At 42.8% G+C, this 23529-nt stretch overlaps 1 protein-coding gene across 1 annotated transcript; it reads right to left on the reverse strand.

Moving 5' to 3' along the window:
* Positions 1-4804: 4804 nt before the first annotated feature.
* On the reverse strand, positions 4805-23031 carry LOC109548436 (nuclear RNA export factor 2-like). The gene is given in 19 exon segments (XM_073798882.1): positions 4805-5024; positions 8591-8773; positions 9311-9383; positions 10036-10078; positions 10174-10289; positions 10398-10456; positions 10562-10669; positions 10813-10868; positions 10952-11020; positions 11403-11578; positions 12456-12516; positions 20532-20648; positions 20835-20942; positions 21062-21150; positions 21297-21366; positions 21505-21585; positions 21712-21816; positions 21932-22015; positions 22981-23031. Coding segments are annotated over 19 exon segments (1869 nt in total).
* Between the last annotated feature and the right edge of the window lie 498 nt (positions 23032-23529).

The raw sequence follows: 23529 nt of genomic DNA on the forward strand, positions 1-23529 counted from the left end.
TCTTCACAGACTATGTAAATGATGAGAAGAGGCATCTCGGCTTTTTGGTTTGTTTGTTTTTTTCTTTGCATCTCTTAATCCAGAGTTAGGTTTCACACTTTTTAACATGTTTAAGGAACACTTTTTGGGGAAATCCTTTTTGTATCTAGTGCCCTTTCTCCTTCAGAATGTTCTAATTTGCCCTTGCTTTTTCATAATCTTTCTACTACAAGGTAGATAACCTTTGTCATTGATGTAAGTTGTATGTTTCCCAATTTGTAATTTTTCAGTTTAATTTGCTGATGGGATGCTTTCTGCCTTACAATTTTTAATGAAATCAGGTGTACTATGGTTTTCCCTTATTGCTTCTGGATTTGAAGCCATATTTAGAAAACTTTTCTTCACCACTAACTTTTAGAGGAATTTATTGTGGGTATATGTTTGTGGACAGGAGAGAGAGAAAGGGATCATATTTGAGCGTCAGGTGTAAGAGGAACCCAGAAAAGAAGTGACCGTCATGTGAGAAATATGTGAAACCATTTCACTAAGTCAAGAGAATTAGGCATTTGGACCAGAGTCTTGGTCCTGTGTTTGTCTTGATAGCTCGGTCTCTACTCTTTTCTGTCTCTTGTGGGTATGGATCCAGGCTCCCCCTGACTGGCAGAGAAGGTCTTCATGAAGCAGGAACTCCATGTCACCTCAAATGGACCTGTCAGATGACTAAATGGATAGAACCACCCTCTTAGGGATAAAACATACAAAACCAGTTCCGAAATGTACCACTCTGACAGAGCAAAGGTCTAAGAGAAAGTAAAACCTCCAGCTGGAGCCTGTGAGGAGAAGCAAAACCGAGGGCAACACTGTTCACCTCATCCTTGACTCTCTGAGTGGTGTCCCATCAGGGAAGGTAACAGCCTACTCGTCCTATGCAAAAGGACGGGGGTTTGAGTTAGAAGGTGCCACAGCTTCCCAAGTTATAGCCTCTCCCACTAAGCTACATCATTTCCTGTTTCCATGCTGGTTTCCAGGACCCAGGGTAAAGCTTGGACTAATTGTGCTTAGAATGGAGCCTGAGGTCATGGGGCTCCATGCGGTGGGCACTAACATCCATCTGGTTTCCTGGGGGCTTTTCCAGTTATGCAGGTCTGGAGATGAAGAGAGGGAGGTTGGGATGCAGATAAGGAATTGGACTGACAGTTCCTGCCACATGGTAAACACACAGTACACATTAATAAATGAATGAGAAGCAGGGTAGAAACTACACATACGCCCTTTTAGTCTTTCTATACACATCTGAATGTTTCAAAGTAAGTTAAAATCACACTGTACTTGTTTTTCTCCAATAGAGTTTGAGGAAACTTTTCAATTCTGTTTTTAAAATATACATTTTCCATTGAGGGGAAAAAGAAAAATGTGTAGAAAATGGAGAGCGATGCCACCTGGTGACCAGAGTCAGAACTGCAGGTGTAAAAGTCTGACCTGGGGCCTTGGCAAAGGATGGGGGATGGAAAGGACTGTGGTGTTGGTGGGGAGGGGAATGAATTTCATCCTAAAAGCAAGATTTCTAGACTTCACACTGGCAGCGATCCTTCTGTATTCATGCCCATGCTGGGATCTTCAAGCCCTGGGACTGGAAATCTGGCCCCTAAGTGAACTGAGTAGAAAGCTGCATGAGTTAGTGTATGAATAATTGGTGTAAAGAAATTTGAGACAAAGGGACATATACAAATACACACACATACAAAGAACTGTCAAATCAATTCTTTTGATCTGCTTCCGAAGCCATGAATATATGAATAGCGTATTGGTAATCAGTTTGCAATCTTTTGTATTTTTAACATTTTACTCAATGTTTCCATTCTGGAAACAGCATAGAAATGCAGTTATAAAATAAAAACATCTTCTAGCTTCAACAATCCACACTCAGTGATTTATTACCAAAGAAATCTGTTTAGTGTCTAAGTCAATAAATGTATTTCTGCACTATTATTTTATGACTTGGCTGCTGATATACCTGTTTAACAAAACTTTATCTGAGTACTTTGTTAGGGCACCAATGAATACTTCTCTTTGTTTAACACGTATGGAAAAATATAGACATGCGTTTTTAGAAACCAAAATTACATTGCCACACCCATCTGTCCCTACCTTTTGCCCACCATAATACAAAGAGAGTTTCTCTTCACTTATAGGTGCCTACTTTCCAGATTTTTCTCTGTATGTAATGCACTAACATATTTAATCACCCTCATACACCCATGTTCATATATATTCTTTTGCAGAAAAAGGGTCATCATATTTTACTTTGTACATCATGACAACCCTGTTTGCTTAATATGATTCATTTCCTATTAATTTATTTAGTTTGGTTTGTTTCCAAGTGGTTTTTCTGTGCATCCGCTCTTGATATCATTGACCTAACTCTACTGTTTAAGAATATTTTGTACATTGAAGAGATAAACCTACGTCTGAATACAATATCCCCCAGATTTTCACACACCTTTTGTGACTTTTGAAATGCAGAGGATATCTAATCCTTTTTAATGAGCTTTAGTGTTTTTATTTCACTTCACGTTGTTTGAGAGAGAACAAGTGAATAATAATGCCTTCTGAGATGTCGAATGTCAGTTCATAGGATAAAATGTAACTCCAGATTACTTTGTGTAACTCCAGATTATGAATCCTGGAGCAGCAATTGGTAAGGTTGTTTCTAGGTCACGTTACTTAACTTTTAAGTTCTGTTCCCTGAAATGAATTCAGCAAGGTAGTAGGGTAAAAGATTAATATACAGAAATCTGTTGCATTTCATTACACTAATAATGAAATATCAGAAAGGAAACAAATAATCCCATTTAAAATCCCATCAAAAAATGAAATACCTAAGAATAAACTTAACCAAGAGGTGAAAGACCTATATGATGAAAACTATAGAACGTTGATAAAAGAAATGGAAGGTGATTCAAAGATATGGAAAGGTGTCCCATGCTCTTAGACTGGAAGACTTAATATTGTTAAAATGGCCATACTACCTAGAGCAATCGACAGACTTAATGTAATCCCTATCAAAATACCTGTTACATTTTTCACAGAACTAGAAATAATAATCCAAAAATTTATATGGCACCACAAAAGACCCAGAATTGCCAAAGCAATCCTGAGGAAAAGAACAGAGCTGGAGGCATAACCTTCCCAGACTTCAGGTTATACTACAAAACTACAGTAATCAAAACAGCATGGTACTGGCACAAAAACAGACATATAGATCAATGGATAGAATAGATAGCCTAGGAATAAACCCACCCACCTACGGTCAAGTAATATTCAATAAAGGAGGGAAGAATATACAATGGAGAAAAGACTGTCTCTCCAACAAGTGATGCTGGGAAAGCCGGACAGCTCCATGTAAATCAATGAAATCAGAACACTCCTTCACACCATATACAAAAATAAACTTGAAATGATTTAAAGACCTAAATAAAAGACGTGACACCATAAAACTCCTAGAAGAGAACATAGGTGAACCAATCTCTGACATAAATCGTAGCAATATTTTCTCAGATCAGGGTCCCAAGGCAAAATAAATTAAAGCACAAATAAACAAATGGGACCTAATTAAACTTAAAATCTTTTGCACAGCCAAGGAAGCCATCAACAAAATGAAAAGACAACTTATGGAATGGGAGAAAAATGTTTGCAGGTGATGTGACTGACAAGGGGTTAATATCCAAAAATATACAACTCCATATCAAAATATAAACAACTCAAGCAAAAAATGGGCAGAAGATCTAAATAGATATTTTTCCAAAGGAGACATAAAGACGGCCAACAGGCACATGAAAAGATGCTCAACATCACTAATTACTAGGGAAATGCAAATCAAAACCTCACATGAGTCAGAATGGTTATCATCGAAAAGTCTGCAAATAATAAATGCTGGAGAGGATGCAGAGAAAAGGGAACCTCCTACACTGTTGGTTCGAATGTAAATTGGTGCAGCCACGTGGAGAGCAGTATGGAGGTTTCTTAAATAGCTAAACACAGAGCTGCCATAGGATCCAGCAATCCCACTCCTGGGTATATATCCAGAAAGAAATGAAAACTCACACACACACACACACACACACACACACACTGGACTATTACTCAGCCATTTGCAACAACATAGTTGGACTTAGAGAATATTATACTTACTGAAGTAAGTCAGACAGAGAAAGACAAATATTATATGATATCACTTATATGTGGAATCTAAAAAATAATACAAATGAATCTATATACAAAACAGAAACAGTCTCACAGATATAGAAAATAAACTTATGGTTACCAAAGGGGAGAAGGAGGTGGGAGGGACAAATTAGGAGTATGAGACTGACAGATACAAGCTACTATACATAAAATAGATAAGTAACAAGGAGTTATGGTAATAAAGTATGGGGAATTGTATTCAGTATCTTTTAATAACATATAATGGGAAACAATCTGATATCCGAATCACTTTGCTGTGCACCTGAAACTAACACAATATTGTAAATCAACTGTACTTCAATTTTAAAAAATACACACAAAAAATTCTGATTCTGATCATTTATAAGTACCTATTGGTCTTGAAAAGAGTTTAGGATTAAATGAGATAAAATGTAAAACCCCTTTCATATAGTAGTTGTGTACATGTTAATATCCTACCATTCAGGTTCTCTTTCCAAAGGGCAACAGCTTGTGCTGCTTTCTGGGTCCAGTTCAGCACCTCAAGAATCAGCTAGTCATTGTGGCCCCCACACCCAGTCCTCTTGGCCCACAGAGTAGGATTTCATCCCTACCATCATCTTCATGTCCAATGGGGAGCATGACACAGCCCAGATTCCACATCAGGCAAGGTTTCCACTATCAGTCTTTTAAGCCCTGGAATTCTATCATCTAAAACAGGAGGCTGCTGCTTGATCTGTGTAGAGGGCAAAGTGTAGACATGTGACCCTGGAAAATTTACACATTCCGTGAGTCTGAGGTTGGCCCTCTGTAAAATGGGACTAAGGGCGCCTACTTCTAGACTTGTAAGAAGAAAAGGAGAAAACCTCAAAGAATGTCTGGCAGGCAATAGGACTTTGAGATATATTACTCCTGGCCCACCTTGCCTCCTCTGTCCTATAAAATAGATTTGAAACAGCATCTGGAAATGTAGCAGCAAGAAGTGAACTTTGGTGCCATCTCATCATTTCCTTTTTCCTCATGCTTTCTTGTCTCCTTTTTTTCATTCTAGTTTGACCAGAGGCAATTTCTTATTGAGCCCCAGGAAGAAGGATTAGCACAGAAGAGCAAAGAACAGGAACAGGTCAGCTAGACAGAAGTCATCAAACGTATGTCCAGTTCCAGAGCCATCAACTGACCACAGGACCTGGGTTGAGTCTCTTGCCCTGTGTCGGCCTGAGTCCTAACATAGAAGTACACTCAATATAGAAACAGGGGTTAGGGGTGGGGCCTTTTCGGTCAGAAGACCAGGGTTTGATACTGGGAACCATTACTGGCTGGTTGACTTATCTTGAGCAAGTAATTTATCTAATATGTGTGCTATAATTGTTGCTATCTTTTATTACTATTGTGGGTTTATTCTTTCAGTTTTATGAGTATTATTATTTTTCTTACCACCCAGCCAAGTGTGAATGGTAGGAGTGGTGATTAGCACAAAGTTAGGGAACGAACCCAACTGAGGCTGGAGAATATAGGAAGTGAAGACAGAGAATGGAGGTGAAGTAAGCAGGCAAGCCCTGGGCTCTCTCTGGGTGCCAGGCCCTGTGCCCAACCTTTCATGACCCAGGGAAGGTTCTTACCCAACAGAACTCCTGGTTCTCAGCTGCAAACAGTGGCGACCTGGGGGCTGCCAGGGAGGTGCCCAGATGAAGGACTATACCCTTATTAGCTCCCTCCCCACTGAAGACCACCAGAGCTGCCTCTCCTTTGCCATCTCCCTGCTCTTGGCTTCTGGGTATCGGAAAAGGTACCCCGTGGAAACTTCCACACCTGACCCTTGAAGGGCTTTTTCCTCATACAAAAGATACTCTACCTTCCTCAGTCCTCAAAGGTTGTCCTGCACAACTTACATTCCCACCAACAGTGCAAGAGGGTTATGACACAGCAATCCCACTACTGGGCATATACCCTGAGAAAACCATAATTCAAAAAGAGTCAGGTAGCACAATGTTCATTGCAACACTATTTACAATAGCCAGGACATGGAAGCAACCTACGTGGCCACTGACAAATGAATGGATAAAGAAGATGTGACACATATATACAATGGAATATTTACTCAGCCATAAAAAGAAATGAAATTGAGTTATTTGTAGTGAGGTGGATGGACCTAGAGTCTCTCATACAGGGTGAAGTAAGTCAGAAAGAGAAAAACAAATACCGTATGCTAATACATGTATATGGAATCTAAAAACCAAAAGCGGTTCTGAAGAAACTAGGGGCAGGACAGGAATAAAGACGCAGATGTAGAGAATGGACTTGAGGACATGGGGAAGGGAAGGGTAAGCTGGGACGAAATGCGAGAGTGGCATGGACTTATATACACTACCAAATGTAAAACAGACAGCTAGTGGGAAGCAGCTGCATAGCACAGGGAGATCAGCTCGGTGCTTGGTGACCACCTAGAGGGGTGGGTTGGGGAGGGTGGGAGGGAGACGCAAGAGGGAGGCGATATAGGGATATATATATATACATATATATATATATATATACACACACACACACACACACATACTGGATTCACTTTGTTATACAGCAGAAACTAACACAATGTTGTAAAGCAATTATACTCCAATAAAGATGTTAAAAAAAAGTTGTCCTGCACACTAAGGAAGGGGACTCTGAGGTAAAGAAGGAAGTGCCTGCCTCTCAGAGGTATGTCATCTCCACGTTTTTACCTGACATATTGTACTTTTATCACTAATGACTTTATACATTTCCTATACACAGCCCGTCGATACACACACACAAACACACACACACACGGAGATATGCTGTCAATTCCATTTGGTTCTACTTTACCTCCCCCATGAAACTGAGCACAATGAATGCTTTTCCAAGTTAATGAATGCATGTGCACATGTATGTGCACTATCATATTCTTCAATAGGGGTTTTGAGGGAGTACCCCTTGGGCCTGTTATATCAGGGGAGAACAAAAGGACCATTTCTCCAGGCCTAGAAGCCCACTGTCTAAAAGGGAGGCTGCTCCACTGTCCTCTAGAGAGGGCGAGGGATGGAACCTCATCCCCAAACTCCCACTTACCTGGATAGGTGATAGAAGCTATATGAGGAGGAGTTTGTCATCTGTGAAATGGGACTCATCTTTAACACAGAGCTGTCCTGACGGGTGAATGAGAAAACCTGGGGCTAAGGCAGGCATTATGGAAAGGTGTTTCTCATTGTTTCTCCTAATGAGAATATAGATATCTTTATGAAGGAAGCAAATCTCTCTCTGGTATGCCTTGAGTTTAAAGTTTTAACGACAGAAGGATCTCTAGCTTCTTGGGAGACTCAGAAGCTCCTAAGAGCTGCCCAACATCGTGCCTCTGAGCAGACCCTAACCCAGTTCCCCACGCTGGGAAGACAGGCTTGCCTTTGACTCACCTGGTGAGCTCAGTGAGAGATGGCACCAGGGCAGCAAGCCGTAGTGTTTGCCTAACTGCTGCTCCTGGACTGCTACGCATGTTAATACGTTTATAGGAAAATTCTAGACCTGTCTCCCATTCAACAGTGCAAGGGTCCTCAGATCATGCGTCATCCAGCCACGTCACACCACAGTTTCAACCATGTGCTGCCTCCCTGTGAGACAAAAACCTAAAAAGTACTACCATTTCATTGAAATACAATTGTCCCTTCTTTCATTCACTAATAACTAAATATATATTGGGCTTAAAATTTATACTTTTCCATTTGAGGTGTCTCATTAGCTCTGTAGTAGAAATAAGATAAGAAGGAAAATTAATATATGGGCAAATTTAAGAGTTACAAATGAGCTGAGATGGCTCCTTCACATTAGCTGTTAACTTGCTCAAGTTTCAAGGCACTAAAGATTAAATAATCCCTCCTTGGACCCCTCTTCCCCATTCAGCCACAAGCCTCTCTTTCTCATTGTCTCAGTCTCTCTATTTCCTTCTCTCTCTCTCTCTCTCATGATGAGATCTCATTTTCTGTAGATAAATATAGAAATATATAAACGTGCTTAATAAATATGTAAACACCTACATAAGCAAACTTACAGGAAGATATGATGAAGATGAAAACATTCAACGGTTACCTCTGGGAGGTATGTTTTGGGGTAATGATTTTTTTCCCCTCCACATGTACTGTGACATATATAGTGGAATGAACCTCATGCACACTCCTGAACACCCAACTGTCTGTTAATACAGAAGCAGCAGCCATGAAATTAATAAAAATAATACAAGGCTGCTCAAAATAACTAGGTAGCTTTATATGTACCACGGATGAAATGTTCAGATTAAAAATGACTGAAATAAACAAGGAAAACAAATTACCTTCAAGTTCCCATTAATCACTCCTCTACTCCTCCCAGCTCCCTCCTATCCCCATGCAACCCCAGCACTCACTTCTGAGACCACTAGAGGTTCATCTCAGATGGGGTGGAGGATGCCTGCATGATGTCCTGCTGCTGCTGGGAGAGGGGGTGCATGGAGCTGGAGGTGGGTGTAGGCAGTGGGATGGAGAACAAACTCTGGGTCTCGCTGGGGTCGACATCCCTCACAAACAGCTCGTCATTCACGATGCACAGACTGAAGGAAAAATGGGCCCTCAGACAACTGGTGGATGGACACCCACACCCCCAATACTGACTCTGCTCCCACTGGCACTCAGCAACCAGATTCCTTCCACGTCCCTCCTGTGTCTGTCTCCCAGGTTCCTTGACTGGTACCTCTGCCCCTCCCCACAGAGCCCACCTTTGGAGAGACTGTCTACCACCTTCACTCGATTTATAGGTTTATCCCCAACTCACGGGCGATTTCACATTTACCCTTTACCACAGCCCAAGGGCTGGACGCTCTGATGCCCATTCTCAGAAGAAGACACTGAGTCACACAGAGGTCATGGGAATTGACCAAGGTCACACAGCGAGTGAGTGTTGTTTCAAGGAGAGAACCCATAGGCCGATTCCAGGCCCATACTCTTCTTAACCACTAGGCTACACTGCTCCTGGGATCTCCCTGCTGGCTTTCCACAATACTGAGTAAACCTAAGGTCTTTGCCACCACATTCCCTCGCCCCTGAGCCCAGGTGGGGATGGGCATTCCCGCCCACAACAGGGCTCTCACCTACAGGAGCCAGCAGGGGTAGCAATGAAGGTCCGGGTGAAGGCACGCACACAGCCCTGAGAACTTCCTTCCACTTCAACAGCAAACAAACAACAGTACCCCTTAGAGCCACACGTGCTGTACATGCTCACGTGGTGGTCCCCAGTCAGGGTGTGACTGGACACTCATGCTGAGAGGGCAATTGTTCACGGGGGCCAGGGTGTCGGGAATGGGGAGGGCAACTATAGGAGCAGTCTGCACCCAGTGACAGGGCCCCTGACGACCACTACACAAGTTCACGGGATGCATTTTTCATAGCCGCCCAAGAGGTGGATACTACTACCCCATTTTGCAAATGAGGAAACTGAGACCTTAAGTAACAGCCCAAGTTCTCAGAGTAAGTATCTGGGTTGAGAGCCACCAAACGCCACAGCCTGTGTCCCCAACGCCCAGGGTGTGAAGGGCAGACAGGCATGGACACAGCTCAGACCTGGATTGTCTGTGGGAAGCCTGAGGGCAGGAGAACACAGTGGGGAAGGGGAGGGGTGAGGAGGGGAGGGCAGGTGGGGAGGGGAGGGGTGGAAGGCAGGGAAGGGAAGGGAAGGGACAGGAGGGGGAGGGGAAGGGAAGAGAAGAGAAGGGGAAGGGAAGGGAAGGGGTCAGGGAAGCTAGGTGGTTCTGGGAGTGAGCCTGGCCAGGGGGAGGCAGCAGTGGGGCATCTGCGCTGGGGGTCTACACACACTCACCTGCCTTGAACACCCCGCAGATGGAGAAGCAGAGCATCGTTTCCTGAAAGGGAAGAGCCCAGGCGCCCAGTCACCACCTCCACCTCCCACCCACCTGCGGCTTCCTGGGCCCACGCGAGGGAGGAAGCAGGCGCTCACCGTCTGGAACCACGTGTCCACCACGAAGGAGCTGAAGGCATGCTGAGTCTTGGGCAACACACAGAGGGTGTGCACAATGACACGTTTTGTGTGCTTCAGCAGCTGGACCCGCAGGTCTGTGAGGGGAGGGGAAGCGAGCGAAGGTCAGGGGCTGCCACGCCCTGGGCCCTATGATTGACCCCTTCACCGCCCTTTCCCACCCAGTCTTCCCATCACACACTCACAGGGGTCCTTGAGCTTCTTCATATTCCTGCTGTCCTTGAAATACTCGCACAAGCTGCTTCTAGGAGACAAAGAGCAACAGTGGGTGGTGGGTGTTTGCAGGAGCTGCCTGTGTCTGCTGGGGAGTCACACAGCCCAGGAGCACAGCCTGTGCTGTGATACTCACGGGGCTGGGTCCTCGGGGTGGAAGGGAATCGTCAGGGAGAAGCAGGCCTCCTCGTGATAAGCACCTGCAAGAACCTGTCTGTCTCCATAGTCATGGATCAAGTAGTACCTAAGGAGGAGCAACGAAGACAGTCTATCTCTGTGGTCTGGACCTCAAATGAGACTTGAAAACTCCCCTGAGCAGACCTGTGCTTAGGTGGCCTCACCTGTCCTAGACCTGCCCCCCTTGCTCAGCTTCGCAGAGATACTTACTGCTTCAGGAATTGCAGGACTAGACTCTTCAGCTCATCAGATCCAAAGTAGCTTCCCTGGAATCAAATGGCACTTGAGACTATGCAGTAGATAAAGCCTCCCTGCAACACCCCAAATGTTGTTTGATCCTCTTCCTCACCTTGCAGGGCTTTACTATGTAGGGAGTGTCAACGTCAACGGTCACTGGTGATGGTAACTCCTGGCCATCCTGGAGAAGGGAAGAGGAAGTCAGGAGTGGAGACCAGGGGAGTGGCCCTGGATGATCCGGGAAAAGGATGGGCCCAGGAGGGTGAGGATCAGAGGTCAGGTGTGAAAGGGCCCTGGAAATTCCATGGGAAAGCTTACAGTGGATGTCTTCATCATGAGGTCCTGGAAGTCTCTAGTGTTATATTCAACTTGTGTGTGTGCGTGTGTGTATTTATGGGTATTTTTCCAGCAAGTATATCCATGTCATTTTCAGGAGTCCATGTCCCCCAAAATGGTTAAGGTTCTGATGCTAATATGTGATCTAGGCAAGACCCAAAGGGCTTGAGGGCAGGTGCAGAGGCCACCGACATTCGTAAGAGACAATGATTTACGTAGGCACTTACCAGGCGTAACAACTTCGGGAAACATTCTCTGATGGCCCTGTCCAAAACCAAAAATAGAGAAGAGGTGGTTGATGGTTCAAGGTTGCAATGCTTCCTTTGAGTTAAAACAGTAATACCATAAACAGAGATCAGTGTGTTCTGGCCAATCCAGCAGCACACTTTGCCCACCTCTGCTCCTGATTTTAGGGGTTTTCAGTCCACTTGCCTGTTGAGCACTGAGCATCTGTCATCTTACTGTCTGAAAGGCACTGTCTCCTCATCTCTCTCAGTACCTTCACTTTAATATTCCTTCCCTCCCTCCCTTCCTCTCCTTCGCCTGGGTAGCTCCCACCCAGACTACTCGGACTCCCTTCTCCAGTGCCACAGGGACCAGCATTTCAAACCCGTGCTGCAGGGCTTCCTTCTCCTCCCTCCCTTCCTCCAGGGCCCCACTGAAGGCTGTGGGGAGAAGAGGGGATGGAGTGGGAGCCCGGGGCTCTGCTACCTCACTGGGGGTCCAGCATTCTGGCAAGACCCGGACACACCCCAGGGATGGCCCAGGATGCTGGGCCAGCGAGGTGAGTGAGGTGGGGCTCAGGGAGGGAGATGGAGGGGATGAAGACAGAAAGGGAGTGAAGGTAGGAAGGGAGAGATGAGAGAGACATAGGGGCACAGAGACAGGGGAGAGAGAGACAACAAAGGGAAGGGAAAGAAGCTCTCCCGTGGTCGGGGTCCGGGAAGAAGAGAGAAGAAAGGGGAAACGGCACACTTGTTGCGGCTCTTCACCTGCCCCAGAATCGCCCAGACACACCAGGTAGGAAGGGAAAATATGCACATGTTGGGCTGGGGGCCCACTGGATGCTGGCTGAAACTTTGTTACCTGTGTGAACTCAGCCAGACTTGGGCATGGGAAACCGAGCAGCCATGGGGGCAGACCTTCCCCAGAAGGAGGAAAGGGTCAGGTCCCAGGTCAGCATGGGGCTGAGGATCCGTGGCCCCCTCTGATGATCACCGTCCTCTCTCCTGATGGCCCCTTCACCTGTCTGAGTTGGTTCTTTATCTGAGAGCTCATACCTGTCTCAGGATGCCCAGGGTTCCTGTGAAGGACCAGGCAGGATGATGTGACATGTGCATACTGGCACAGGGATATACATACAGCTTAACAGAATGGAATGGAGAGTCCAGAAACAACAGGAGGGAGGAGAAGTGCTCCTGAGAGACCTGTCCTGCTGTCTTTTCTACCACCTCTGCCCTCTGCCTTCCACTCCTGCCTCAGGAAGCCCTCTGCTCACTGGGGGGGTGGGGCCCACGTCTGGCCCCTTGACTCAAAGAACACTGCTTTTTCCCAAGGAGGGCCCAGCTCCTGGTATTTGGCCAGAGAAATGAATGTCATGATGGTAGCTAAATAGAACCTCAGACCTTAGCCTGGGGAAGTAAAGCCCCCATGCCAACCTAGGATTGAAAGGGAGACCCTTTAGGAGCAAGGCAAGGACAGAGGAGGAAACCTCTATGTCTGTATGGATTAGGCAGGCCTGCCTCAATATTAGACTGCAAGAAGGACCGCAGAACCTCCAGCCCCCATACTGTCAACTTGAGGCAAACTGAGGTACTGGTGAGGAGTTGCTGCATCTCCTTAGCAGGAGTTTCCTCCTTTGCCTTTAGACAATCTCCCTGGTCCTTCTGTAGTCAGCCTGTTCCATGTTGTCACTTCTCTGAACCTGCCCTTAGAAGACTGAGACTATTAACTCCTAGTAATGAAAAGGACAGATCATCAACTTTTCCTGGCTCCAGCAAAGTACCTAGCATTTCTACATAAGACTAATACAACTCCTTCTGAGCTATCTCACCTATATATTCTCTGTACTTTGCCAAAGTACTCACTGTGATCTCAAACCACCTCCCTGAAGTTCCATCCTCCCAATTCTACATCTCTTTCTTTGGAGGAATTATTCCTCTCCACATGTTAACATGGATATGGTCTTGATAATGCCTTTGGTTCACTGAAAAGAATTTTCCTGAGATGAGGCCATAGGCTCAGAGCTGGTATTATGGTATGGGGTAGAACAGATGGAATAGAGGGCAGATTTGTCTCCCTGACCCTAAACAGTAACACTCTAATTCTTCTTTCATCACTCTAAACCCTTGAACTTGGGCAGCAACGAACTGTACGCGCTGGATGGCCTGTCTCCCATTATACAGACGGTCCCCATAGTAAAGATCCTGAACCTCTGCCAAACTGAGGTGAGAAGAGGGAGCCAGATCAAAGTTGTGTTGAGAGTGGAGGTGGGTAGTGGTCCTCACAGTGATGACAGGAGGAAGGTGAGGGTACCTGTGGGGGAGGGTGGGGATTTGGGAAGTGGAGAGAAGGAAGGAGTTCATGAATTCTAAGAAAGTCCTCTACACATGTTCACTCCACTGATACCACCACTATAATAAAGCAATTAATTAATCCTTGTATTCCTCAGGCTGCCAAGAGGGAGAAAGGAGAAGAATGAAAGTGTTAAATGTTTGGCCATCTATTCTGCTTGCTGACACATTGCACTCATACTGACTACACAGGGGCCCATTTGGGAATCACTCATTGCTCTGTCTCCATCTTGCTCCTGGTAGGATGAAAGATGTATACCAAAACTGTTGTGTTCAGGACAATTGCCATACCTCCCTGGGTAAACATCCTCGGATTTGCTCTTCTTTGAAATGAACTAACTTGGTCATTGTAATCTGATTTGGGAACAATACATCAATGCTCCAAATGCCAGAACAAAGTCCTAGGAAAATATCATAACCAATGAAGCAAAATCACTGACTTTTATAATCTAAAAAGAAGTATTTCACAGCTCTAAAAACGTTGGAAACCTCACTATGGTTTTATTTCCTGGGATATGAGAGATTGGGAGTATCCACAGCCCAGGAGAAAGCAAGCACAGTTGGAAAGACTTCGGCTGAGGGACTAATCTATGATGTTAGTTTGGGCTCTGTGTTTTTCATGCTGGGTCACCTGGGAATATTCATTTAACATCTCTAAACCTTACCTCCCTTTAATACGCTAGGGGCATCATAAAATATGCCCTGAATGTTTGGTGCTGTGGTTCAAAGGTCAAAGGTAAATTTTCTACTTGAAAGAAGAATTAGAAAAATGAAAAAGAGGTCTGAAGAAAATATACAGAATGTAACATGAAGAGACAGAATGATGGAAAGTACCAAAAGAGAGTGGGTGAGAGTTAAAGGGAATATGGTGAATAAATCTAATACATGTTTAATCAGAGTCCAAGAAAGAAAGAGTGGAGAATTATTTGAAGAGATTATGATTGAGAAATATCCAAAGTAACCAAAGACATCAAACTGTTATAACCATATTAATAAGAGAAAAATACATTAAGAAAAATATTACTGTAGAAGAGTACTTCAGGTGCCAAATTCAGAGCAAGACATGTTTGAAGAGTCCTTGGTTTTGGTAGAATGACTTTGATTCATTCTACCAAATAATATTCCTGAACTGAGGAGACTGCGGTTCATTTCCACAACTAGTCTTAGTGCTCCAGCTGTGTGTCAGACATGAGCCTCTGAGGTGGGAGAGCCGAGTTCAGGACATTGGTCCACCAGAGACCTCCTGGCCCCATGCAATATCAAATGGTGAAAGATCTCTCAGATATCTCCACCTCAATGCTAAGACGCAGCACTACTCAATGACCAGCAAGCTACAGTGATGGACACCCTATGTGAAACAACTAGCAAGACAGGAACATAAACCACCAATTAGCAGAGAGGCTGCTTAAAATCATAATAAGGTCACAGACACCCCGTAACGCACCACCAGACACAGTCCTGCTCACCAAAAAGACAAGATCCAGCCTCATGCACCAGAACACAGGCACCATTCTCCTCCACCAGGAAGCCTACACAACCCACTAAACCAACCTTACCCACTGGGGGCAGATACCAAAAAAATGGGAACTACAAACCAGCAGCCTGCAGAAAGGAGACCCCAAACACAAAGAGTTAAGCAAAATGATAAGACAGAGAAACACACAACAGATAAAGGAACAAGGTAAAACAAATGAAGAGGAAATAGGAAGCATACCTGAAAAAGAATTCAGAGTTATGATAGTAAAGATGATACAAAATCTTGAAAATAGAATGGAGAAAATACAAGAAACGTTTAACAAGGACCTAGAAGAATGAAAGAGCAAACAAACAATGATGAATAACACAATAAACAAAATTTTAAATTCTCTAGAAGGAATCAATAGCAAAATAACTGAGGCAGAAGAACGGACAAGTGAACAGGAAGATAAAATAGTGGAAATAACTACTGCAGAGCAGAATAAAGAAAAAGAATGAAAAGAATTGAGGACAGTCTCAGGGACCTTTGGGACAACATTAAATGCACCAACATTTGAATTATAGGAGTGCCAGAAGAAAAAGAGAAAAAGAAAGGGACTGAGAAAGTATTTGAACAGATTATGGTCAAAAACTTCCCTAATATGGGAAAGGAAACAGTTAATCAAGTCCAGGAAGCACAGAGAGTCCCATACAGAATAAATCCAAGGAGAAACACGCCAAGACACATATTAATCAAACTGTCAAAAATTAAATACAAAGAACAAATATTAAAAGCAGCAAGGGAAAAACAACAAGTAATAGATAAGTGAATAGCCGTAAGTTTAACAGCTGATCTTTCAACAGAAACTCTGAAAGACAGAAGGGACTGGCAGGACATATTTAAAGGGATGAAAGAAAAAACCTACAACCAAGATTATTCTAACCAGCAAGGATCTCATTCAGATTTGACAGAGAAATTAAAAGCTTTACAGACAAGGAAAAGCTGAGAGAGTTCAGCACCACCAAACCAGCATTACAACAAATGCTAAAGGAACTTCTCTAGTCAGGAAACAAAAGAGAAGGAAAACACCTACAATAATAAACCCAAAACAATTAAGAAAATGGGAATAGGAACATACATATTGATAATTACCTTAAATGTAAATGGATTAAATGCTCCCACCAAAAGATACAGATTGGCTGAATGGATACAAAAACAAGACCCATATATATGCTGTCTACAAGAGATCCACTTCAGACCTAGAGACAAGTACAGACTGAAAGTAAGGGGATGGAAAAAGATATTCCATGCAAATGGAAACCAAAAGAAAGCTGGAGTAGCAATTCTCATATCAGACAAAATAGACTTTAAAACAAACACTATTAAAAGAGACAAAGAAGGACACTAGATAATGATCAAGGGATCAATCCAAGAAGAAAATAAAACAATTGTAAATATTTATGAACCAAACATAGGACCATCTCAATACATAAGGCAAATACTAACAGCCATAAAAGGGGAACTCGACAGTAACACATTCATAGTAGGGGACTTTAACACCCTGCTTTCATCAATGGACAGATCATCCAAAATGAAAATAAATAAGGAAACACAGGCTTTAAATGATACATTAAAAAAAGATGGACTTAACTGATATTTACAGGTCATTCCATCCAAAAACAACAGAATACACATTCTTCTCAAGTGCTCATGGAACATTCTCCAGGAGAGCTCATATCTAGGGTCATAATCAAGCCATGGTAAATTTAAGAAAGTTGAAATCAATGAAGTATCTTTTCCGACCACAACGCTATGAGACTACATATCAATTAGAGGAAAAAAATCTGTAAGAAATACAAACACATGGAGGATAAAAAACACACTAACCAAGAGATCACTGAAGATACCAAAGAGGAAATCAAAAAATACATAGAAACAAATGACAATGAAAACACAATGACCAAAACACTATGGGATGCAGCAAAAGCAGTTCTAAGAGGGAAGTTTATATCTTTACAAGCCTACCTTAAGAAATAAGAAATATCTCTAATAAACAACCTAACCTTACACCTAAAGCAATTACAGAAAGAAGAACAAAAAAGCCCCAAAGTTAGCAGAAGGAAAGAAACCATAAAGATCACATCAGAAAGAAATGAAAAATAAATGAAGGAAATGATAGCAAAGATCAATAAAACTAAAAGCTGGTTCTCTGAGAAGATAAAATTGATAAACCATTAGCGAACTTATCAACAAAATAAGGGACAAGGCTCAAATCAATAGAATTAGAAATGAAAAAGGAGAAGTAACAACTGACACTGCAAAGGATATACAAAGGATACACTGAAATACAAAGGATCATCAGAGATTACTACAAGCAAATATATGCCAATAAAATGGATGACCTGGAAAAATGGAAAAATTCTTAGAAATGCACAACCTTCTGAGACTAAACCAGGAAGAAATAGAAAATATGAACAGACCAATCACAAGCACTGAAATTGAAACTGTGGTTAAAAATCTTCCAACAAACAAAAGCCCAGGAACAGATGGCTTCACAGGCGAATTCTATCAAACATTTCAAGACAAGCTAACACCTGTACTTCTCAAACTCTTCCAAAATATAGCAGAGGGAGGAACACTCCCAACTCACTCACCACAATGACAACAAAAGCAGACAAATATGTCACAAGGAAAAAAAACTACAGGCCACTATCACTGATGAACATAGATGCAAAAATCCTCAACAAAATACTAACAAACAGAATCCAACAGCACATTAAAAGGCTCATACATTATGATCAAGTGGGGTTTATCCCAGGAATGCAAGGATTCTTCCATATATGCAAATCAATCAACGTGATATACCAATTTAACAAATTGAAGGGGGAAAACCATATGATCATCTCAATAGATGCAGAGAAAGCTTTCGACAAAATTTAACACCGATTTATTAAAAAATGCCCTCCAGAAAGTAGGCATAGAGGGAACTTTATTCAACATAATAAAGGCCATATATGACAAATGCACAGCCAACATCATCCTCAATGGTGAAAAACTGAAAGCATTTCCACTAAGATCAGGAACAAGACAAGGTTGCCCACTCTCACCACTATTATTCAACATAGTTACGGAAGTTTTAGCCACAACAACCAGAGAAGAAAAAGAAATAAACAGAATCCAAATTGGAAAAGAAGTAGTAAAGATGTCACTGTTTGCAGATGACATGATACTATACATAAAGAATTCTAAAAATGCTACCAGAAAACTAGTAGAGCTAATCAATGAATTTGCTAAAGTATCAGGATACAAAATGGATGCTCAGAAATCTCTTGTATTCCTATACACTAATGATGAAAATCTGAAAGCTAAAGTAAGTAAACACTCCCATTTACCACTGCAACAAAAAGAATAAAATATCTAGGAATAAACCTACCTAGGAGACAAAAGAACTGTATGCAGAACATTATAAGATACTGATGAAAGAAATTAAAGATGATACAAATAGATGGAGAGATATACCATGTCCTTGGATTGGCAGAATCAAAGTTGTGAAAATGACTCTATTACCCAAAGCAATCTACAGATTCAAAGCAATCCCTATAAAACTACCACTAGCATTTTCCACAGAACTAGAACAAAAAATTTCACAATTTGTATGGAAACACAAAAGACCCCAATTAGCCAAAGCAATCTTGAGAACGAAAGAAGGAACTGGAGGAATCAGGCTCTCTGACTTCAGACTATACTACAAAGCTACAGTAAACAAGACAGTCTGTTACTGGCATAAAACAGAAATATATATCAATGGAACAGGATAGAAAGCCCAGAGATAAACCCATGCACATATGGTTACTGTATCTTTGATAAAGGAGGCAAGAATATACAGTGGAGAAAAGACAGCCTCTTCAATAAGTGGTGCTGGGAAAACTGGACAGGTACATGTAAAAGTATGAGATTAAAACACTCTCTAACACCACACACAAAAATAAGCTCAAAATGGATTAAAGACCTAAATGTAAGGCCAGAAACTCTCAAACTCTTAGAGGAAAACATAGGCAGAACACTCTATGACATATATCACAGCAAGATCCGTTTTGACCCACCACCTAGAGAAATGGAAATAAAAACAAAAATAAACAAATGGGGCCTAATGAAACTTCAAAGCTTTTGCACAGCAAAGGAAACCATAAACAAGACGAAAAGAGAACCCTCAGAACGGGAGAAAATATTTGCAAATGAAGCAACTGACAAAGGATTAATCTCCAAAGTATACAAGCAGCTCATGCAGCTCAATATCAAAAAAACAAACAACCCAGTGCAAAAATGGGCAGAAAACCTAAATAGTCATTTCTCCAAAGAAGATATACAGATTTCCAACAAAGACATGAAAGGATGCTCAATATCATTAATCATTAGAGAAATGCAAATCAAAACTACAATGAGATATCATCTCACACCGGTCAGAAGGGCCATCATCAAAAAACCTACAAACAATAAATGCTGGAGAGGGTGTGGAGAGAAGGGAACACTCTTGCACTGCTGGTGGGAATGTGAATTGATACAGCCACTGTGGAGAACAGTATGGAGGTTCCTTAAATAAATAAAAATAGAAATACCATAAGACGCTTCAATCCCACTACCTGGCATATACCCTGAGAAAACCATAATTCAAAAAGAGTCATGTACCAAAATATTCATTGCAGCTCTATTTACAATAGCCAGGACATGGAAGCAACCTAAGTGTCCATCAACAGATGAATGGATAAAGAAGATGTGGCACATATATACAATGGAATATTACTCAGCCATAAAAGAAACGAAATTGAGTTATTTGTAGTGAGGTGGATGGACCTAGAGTCTGTCATACAAAGTGAAGTAAGTCAGAAAGAGAAAGACAAATACCGTATGGTAACACATATATATGGAATCTAAGAAAAAAAATGTCATGAAGAACCTAGGGTAAGACAGGAATAAAGACACAGACCTACTAGAGAATGGACTTGAGGATATGGGGAGGAGGAAGGGTAAGCTGTAACAAAGTGAGAGAGTGGCATGGACATATATACACTACCAAACGTAAAATAGATAGCTAGTGGGAAGCAGCCAGATAGCACAGGGAGATCAGCTCAGTGGTTTGTGACCACCTAGAGAGGTGGGATAGGTAGAGTGAGAGGGAGGGAGACACAAGAGGGAAGAGATAAGGGAAGATATGTATATGTAAAACTGATTCACTTTGTTATAAAGCAGAAACTAACACACCATTGTAAAGCAATTATACTCCAATAAAGATGTAAAAAAAAAAGATCATACGAATGTTTCCTTTATGCGATAATGTTGGTCAAAGCAAAGTGGTCTGGGAAAGTGTCACACAATGGGTTCCCTTGCAGCCACACCTCGTCAAGCTCCAGCGCTTGCATCTTGCTCAACTCCCACACAGACGTCAGCTGAGAAATATGGGGCAGAAGTGGGAAAAGGAATCCCAGGGAAAGAGGGACATCTGGATCCTTGCACCCCCAGACCCCTCCCTCCCACACAGGTACCTTCACCTGCCTCCTGTCATCACTCTGATGGCCACTAACATGCCCCCCCCCCACTCTCAACCCAACTTTGACCTGGCTCCCTCTTCTCACCTCATTTTTGGAGAGGTTCAGGATCTTGACCGTGGGGGCCATCTGTATAATGTCAGACAGGCCATTCAGCTGGTACAGTTTGTTGCTGCTCAAGTTCAAGGACAACAGCTTTGGGGCAAGAAGAGGTAGAGTGAAGGTTACTATCTAGGACCTTGGAGGCAAATCTGCCCTCCACTCCATCTCTTCCACCCCCTACCCTAATACCAGCACTGGGCCTACAGCCTTACCTCAGGGTAATACTTTTCGATGACCTGCAGGGTGGCAGCCATGCAGCTTCTTCGATTCAGAATTATATCAATATCATAGCCCACCAAGTCTTCAGGAAGGAGAGGGGAGGGAATAGGATGGCTGAGTGGGGTGTGGGGCCAGCACCAGCCCCTCCCCACGTTACCATCCCTAAGTCTCCCTCCAGGAAGACCCCTCTGCCCTCGTCCGCCCTAGAATTACTGCTGTCAGCCATACCTGGGTCAAGGCAGAGCCTCTGGAGGTCAAGAGCTTGCTGGGAGACATCAAATCGTTTGCTCAAGGTCAGCTGTGGAGAGAGAGATGGAGAGAGCCGCTCTGAGGCTGTGGTGGTGGCAGGGAAATCGGGGGCGAGGGGGACGGGGGACTGGAAGAAGGAGAGGTGGGTCTGAGCATTGGCACACTACTCGCCGTGAGTCTGCATTACCTTTAGCTGCTCCATTTCTTCTGGCTTCAACTTATACCACACAGTGTAGGGAATAGCAGAGTGGCTGACAAAGACAGGTATCTGCAGGAAGAGGTGGGGTAAGCACCAGGAACTGTAGTTCGGAACTGTAGTTCCAAAAAGGAAAAACAGCCCCTGGCCTGTACTCCTTCCTCAGGACGAGGTACACGTAACGCCCTCGACACACACCTTTCGGCTCTCCTCGTCACGAATCTTGTAGCTGACATCCATCAATGCAGAGGCAGTGCTAGCTTCCTGGACAAAGAATCGAGCCCCATTTTTCACAAAGTGGAACTACAGGGATTGAATGCAACAGCAATAGTTTCAGAAGCCGGCAGACCCTGCTGAATCAAGTCTCTCTCTCCCTCTTCCCTGTGCCCACGCGTCTGGCTTCGGCATCCTCTCTTACGTCCACTGGAGTGAAGGGGACACTGCAATGTCTCTGGATTGAGTTCGTTAGCCATGTCCTGTTATACTTTATCCCATAAGGAATCTAAGGATGAAAAGAAGCGATGGGAGAGAGGACAGACAACAGGGAATTTAGGCTGGAGGACGAATCTTTTCCTGTTCTTTTCCGGCCTTCTACTGAGCTTGAAAGGGCTTGTAAAGAAGGGACCACTGGCATGATTTCTTATGGGTGTGCGTAATATGGATTTCCTAAATACTCTTTCTCTCCAGTCAAACTCTCTTCCAAATAATCAAGGTGTCAGAAATGATCTTCCTTTTATAAATTTCCAGGAGATCCTACCCAGTGCAGACACAGCTTGCCCCTCAGACAAGGTCTCCAGAGGCTCAACCCTCTTTTTTCTCAAGATTGCTTTGGCAATTCGGGGTCTTTGTGGTTCCATATAAATTTTTGGATTCTTGGTTCTAGTTCTGCGAAAAATGGCATGGGTATATGATGGGGATTGCATTAAATCTGTAGATTACTTTGGGAAGTATGGACATTTTAACAATATTAATGCTTCCAATCCAGCAGCATGGGATATCTTTCCATTTCTTTGTTCATCTTCAGTTTCCTGCATCAGTGTTTCATAGTTTTCAGATAGGGCTTTCACCTCCCTGGTTAGGTTTACTCCTAGGTGTTTTATTTTTTTCAATGTGATTTTAAATGGAGTTTTAAAAAAATTTCTGTTGGTGATATTTCACTATTAGTGTATAGAAATGCAACAGATTTCTGTATGTTAATCTTGGATCCTGAGCGTTTGCTTAATTCATTCATTAGTTCTAATAGTTTTTGGGCGGAGGCTTTAAAACTTTCTATACAAAGTATCATGTCATCCGCAAAGAGTAACAGTTTTACCTTGTCCCTTCCAGTGTGGGTACCTTTTATTTCTTTTTTCGTCTGATTGCTGTGGTTAAGACTTCCAGTACTATGTTAAATATAAGTGGTGAGAGTGGGCATCCTTACCTTGTTCCTGAATTTAGTGGAAAGTCTTTCAGCTTTTCGCCATTCACTATGATGTTGGCTGTGGGTTTGTCATAAATGCCCTTGTCGTGTTGGGACATGTTCCCTCTATACACACTTTGTTGAGAGTTGTTGTCATGAATGGATGTTCAATTGTGTCAAAAGATTTTCCTGCATCTATTGAGATAATCATGTGATTTTTATCTTTCATTTTGTTGATGTGGTGTCTCACACTGATTGATTTGCAAATGTTGAATCATCCTTGTGACCCTGGAATAAATCCTACGTGATTTATGGTGTATGGTCCTTTTGATATATTGTTGGATTTGTTTTGCTAATATTTTGTCCAGGACCTTTTCATTTGTATTAATCGAAGATATTGCCCTCTCATTTCCTTTTTCTGTAGTGTCTTTGTCTGGCTTTGGTGTCAGGGTATCGGTGGCCTTGTTGCATTCTTATTTTATGATGTCTTTGAAATGCCATGTGTTATCATTTCAACAAAGCAACAACATATACAATTCATTTAACACGTTTATCTTTCTAAGTCAGAAATGCAGTAGCAAAATGGAGGTAACAACAAGTTATTAACTATTTTTATT

Source organism: Tursiops truncatus, chromosome X (genome assembly GCF_011762595.2).
Source record: "Tursiops truncatus isolate mTurTru1 chromosome X, mTurTru1.mat.Y, whole genome shotgun sequence".
In the NCBI taxonomy this organism is placed as follows: domain Eukaryota; kingdom Metazoa; phylum Chordata; class Mammalia; order Artiodactyla; family Delphinidae; genus Tursiops; species Tursiops truncatus.